At 42.3% G+C, this 4,180-nt stretch overlaps 1 protein-coding gene across 1 annotated transcript; it reads left to right on the forward strand.

Annotated features, from left to right (window-relative positions):
* Positions 1 to 118: 118 nt before the first annotated feature.
* LOC121965062 (crossover junction endonuclease EME1-like) lies at positions 119 to 3,591 on the forward strand (the record flags this gene model as incomplete). The annotated part of the gene is made up of 5 exons (XM_042515229.1): positions 119 to 298; positions 1,017 to 1,158; positions 1,623 to 1,738; positions 1,825 to 2,014; positions 3,358 to 3,591. Coding segments are annotated over 5 exons (805 nt in total), but the record flags the coding sequence as incomplete, so codon positions are not given.
* Between the last annotated feature and the right edge of the window lie 589 nt (positions 3,592 to 4,180).

Genomic DNA, 4,180 nt, shown 5'->3' on the forward strand with positions numbered 1-4,180 from the left:
TTAGTAATTTCCATAAACAGCTGGTAGTAGCAAACAGTAGTTTTATCAAACAAGAGGAAACAGTGCATGTTTTGGGGACTATTTTCAGTGGTGAGTTAACTTACGTTTGGTGTTGCAGTGATTACTTACAGCAGCAGGACGATGTGTGTGTGTGTGTGTGGGTGTCTCCAATGCAGGAGGAGAGGCATGGCAGGCCTGGCTCCGGCCCGACTCTGACGTCCTGGGTGCAGGAGCAGCAGAGGCGTCACCCCACTAAGATCCTCAGCCTGGTGGTCATCGACCTGGAGAAATATTTCAGGTAGGCGAGGACAGCATCAGGGTCAAATTTTTAAGTCTATGAAATGTCAGAAAATAATTAATTCTATATCAGCTTGGTGAGGTCTGCAGGATACCAAGAGAGACGTACACGTACAGAAAGAACTCTTTTTCTTTTTTTTTTTTTTTTTTTTAAATCAGTGTGCCACTTGATGGGATTAAAGAACAAGAGAACATTTTACTAAATTGCAAATTTGGCACAAGTAAAAGTGAGTCAACTGAGTGAAACTCAGTTTTCAGTGGTTAAAACTTACAAACGCAGCTCACATTGGAGAAGCAGGAAGTGCCACAGAGACAACGTAGGAGAAGAGAGAAAATGGGAAACAGGAGTCAAGTTTCTAAAAAAATTACTGCAGCTGAACCCCTGAGCAAGGCACTGAATCACTTGACTGCTGCAGTCGGTATCTGACAGCAGTCTGACTGATTGGGCAGAGAAGGCAGAGGAGACGCTGTGAATGTGTTCAACAGTGAAGAATAGTTCTCCATGAAATATTAAAAAACAAGGAATGGCACTCAGATAGCTTGTAAACTAACCTAAAGCGCTCCTCTGCTGCTGCGTGTGGAAACATGTCAGCTATCACTGTCAGCAGTCTGGCAAAACTCAGCTGACAGCAGTGTGAGAGTGAAAGATGTGTGAAATGTGGCAAAGGGAGCTGCCCAGACCTGAGGATGTCCTGACATTTACCACTTTCTGTCCTCAGATCCCAAAAGTCTCAAAGCCAGAAGCGGTTTCGCGAGGCAGTCACGGGTGAGGAGCGCGGAGGAGGAGGACAAGTGAAGAAGAGGAGGAAGAATGGTGGAGCGAACGTACTACCTGAGGTGTCACGAGTTGAACTAGAGGAGGTAGGTCTGTTACCACAGGAAGTACATAAGTATTTTTTCTAAAACACAATTTGTTAAACACGTCGTCAAAACATCACCCTCGACCCTGCCATGTTACGTCTTTTGGATCTTGCATTTTACAGAATTGATTAGGACGCTGTTCCTCCCTCTGTCCCTGACTCAGAAGTGAGACCACTCTGTTCCCCCTTTTTGCAATCGTATGTTATATACAGAACGGCGAGGCGGCATGACGGCGCATTACTCCTGCCCTGAGCAGGCAGTGTAAAAGTAGTTACAGACATAATCTGAATATCACATACAGCTCCTTGAAAATGGACTTATTTGTTCATTTAGGACTTTTGAACTCATCTAGGGGTTAGGATAGGTCATTTCTGAGTGGTAAAGAAAGCATTAATTGAAGGTATTTTTAAGGGATTCTTGTTTCATAGTGATTTACATAGTTCTGTATTTTAATATCCCATCAGGCCGTGGTGCATCTCCAGCTCCACAATGGTGTGACTGTTTGCTTCTTATCAACCTGGAAGGACTTCTGTGATCACATCACCATGACAACCAAAGCTGTTGCCGAAGCCCCTTTCAAGTGAGTGATGTTAGTTTTAGCTTCGGTCCAGCTCTTTTTCTGTCAGATCAAACAGTCATTCTCCGTGTTCCTGTGTGTGTTTTCAGGCGAGAGCGGGAGAAGACGGGCTTCTCGTTCCACCTGGAGAGCGAGTGGGCGGGGGGGCAGCGGGTGGATAAAGCTGGGAAGGGACTGCTGCAGGTGTGGAAGAGACAGATCCAGCAGTTTAACAGAGTCAGTCCAGACATGGCCTCAGCCATCCTGGCAGCGTATCCCTCCCCACAGCTGCTCAGGAAGGTACACTCACTGCTGACACACTCCTCAGAGCAGCCGCATTTACTGTCTGTGCACCACAACAAACAGGATTTTTAAACATTATTTTCTCATAAAAGCTATGTACCATATCATTCCATTTGAACAAGTAGCTTTTCTCGTGATAACAGCATCCCACTTTTGTCTGGCTGAATCGCAAAACTACCAGCAAACTGTCTCAATCAGAGAATCTCTTTAGTACATTCATGTCTATATTGGTTTGTTAAAATAATGAGAAAAACATCCAGTCAGTGTCTAAACACACAACACTATAGTCCAGTGATACTCAATTTATGGCCCGCAGGCCAAATCTGGCCCCCAAGTGGGTTTCTGGTGGCTCCCCAACCATTTTCTAATTCACAATAAAAATAAAGTGATTTACAACGGGAATTGTTTTTGTACTTTTAGAAAACATAAGCCCCCCCACACACACCAAAAGGGTCCTAGCTAGGCCCCTAATGTCCTTAAATCCTAGACACATCCTAAAGTCCAAGAAATGTCCTAAAATCCTGGAGATGTCTTAAAATCATAGAAACATACTAAAATCATAGAAACATCCTAAAAACTTTGAAATATCTTAAAATCCTCAAAACATCCTAAATCCTAGAGATGTCCTAAAATCCTAGAAACGCCCCAAAATCCATGAAATGTTCTAAAATCCTAGATATGGCCCAAAAATCCTCTAAGCGTCCTAAATCCTAGAAAAGTCCCAAAGTCCTGGAAATTTCCCAAAATCCTAGAAATGTCCTCAAATCTTAAAAATGTCCTGACATCCTAGAAACATGTTTGGGGCTGCTATGAGTGGCCCCTGGCCTCTTGTCATTTTGCAAAAGTGGCCTGAAAGCAAAGCGAGTCGAGTCTTCCTGATTTATGCAGTGACTGTGTTTCTGTTCAGACTTCTGCTTTATCTTTATATTTCTGTACGTTTGTGTTTTTCAGTCAGACAGCATCAGGAGACATTTGCCTGAATTCCCTATTACTCATCTTTGACCTCCATGTAATGCTTTTCTTTCCTTTTTACATTTCCTGCTTTTGTGTTGATTATATATCCTTCATATTCTGCTGCCTTTTAAAAAGCAGCTTCTGTGCAAGTGCAGCCTCCTTTTCACTACAAATGCATCTTACAGATAACACCCATTTTTCCCCTCAGGATGTTAATTAAGTGCAGCCTGCAAGGGAATGACTCTTTTATGTATGCTTCAGTACCATGACAACACATCTATGTTGAAACATTTTTGGTTGTATTTAAAGAGACACATCCACATACATACTAGAATTACTGTAACTTTTTGTTTTTTGTCAATATTAAAATGTTTGTCTTTCTGCAGGCTTACGGCCTGTGTAAGAGTGAGCGTGAGAGGATCTCCCTGCTGTCTGACCTTCTGATCCGAAGAGGAGAAGGCGTCACCTCAACGACTCGCCGCGTCGGCCCGGAGCTTTCCAAACGCCTCTTCCTGCTGATGAACTCCTGTGATCCTGAGCAAACTCTGGACTCCACCGTCTGACCTGTGGAAAGAGATTTCTCTCATCTTTACACTCTGACAGTTTCTGTTTGGTATTGAGTTTTATACTAGCTAGACTTCTGTTTTTATAACAATGCATTTTTATGTTGTTTTCTGTTCTGTATATATAAACGTTTTAATAAAAAGATTGCATTTTAATGAAGTCTGCTATCAGTAAGTTATTTCTTAGAAACGTCATACACAATGATTTGGGGGAAGCATTCAAAATGCGTCTCATTCTCAAATTGCGGTCATTCTGACTGGTTCATGCTAACTTAACACTCACTGTTTCCACATAAAGACTGCACATTGTGGGAAAGCATATACATTTCAGCATGATATTAATTATGATGTCTGAGAGATGGTGCAGCACTTTTTTGCTGTTCCAATTTTCTTTGTCACCAAATGTATCCCCATGTATGAAGAGAGCTGGACACAGCGTTTCAGATGGGCCTGATTCATGCTATGAAAGATGCTGAGTGCTGCTGGCTTACAGATGTCACTTCTACAATAGAAGTCTGAGAAAAAATGATTTTTGGGCCCGATGGCAGCAAGACAGACCTAGAAGTTGTAATTACACAGTTTGGGAACTATGTCAGATTTGCTTTTTAGCCTGGCATATATATACATATATATATTTATATACACA

Source organism: Plectropomus leopardus, unplaced genomic scaffold (genome assembly GCF_008729295.1).
Source record: "Plectropomus leopardus isolate mb unplaced genomic scaffold, YSFRI_Pleo_2.0 unplaced_scaffold18449, whole genome shotgun sequence".
Lineage (NCBI taxonomy): Eukaryota > Metazoa > Chordata > Actinopteri > Perciformes > Serranidae > Plectropomus > Plectropomus leopardus.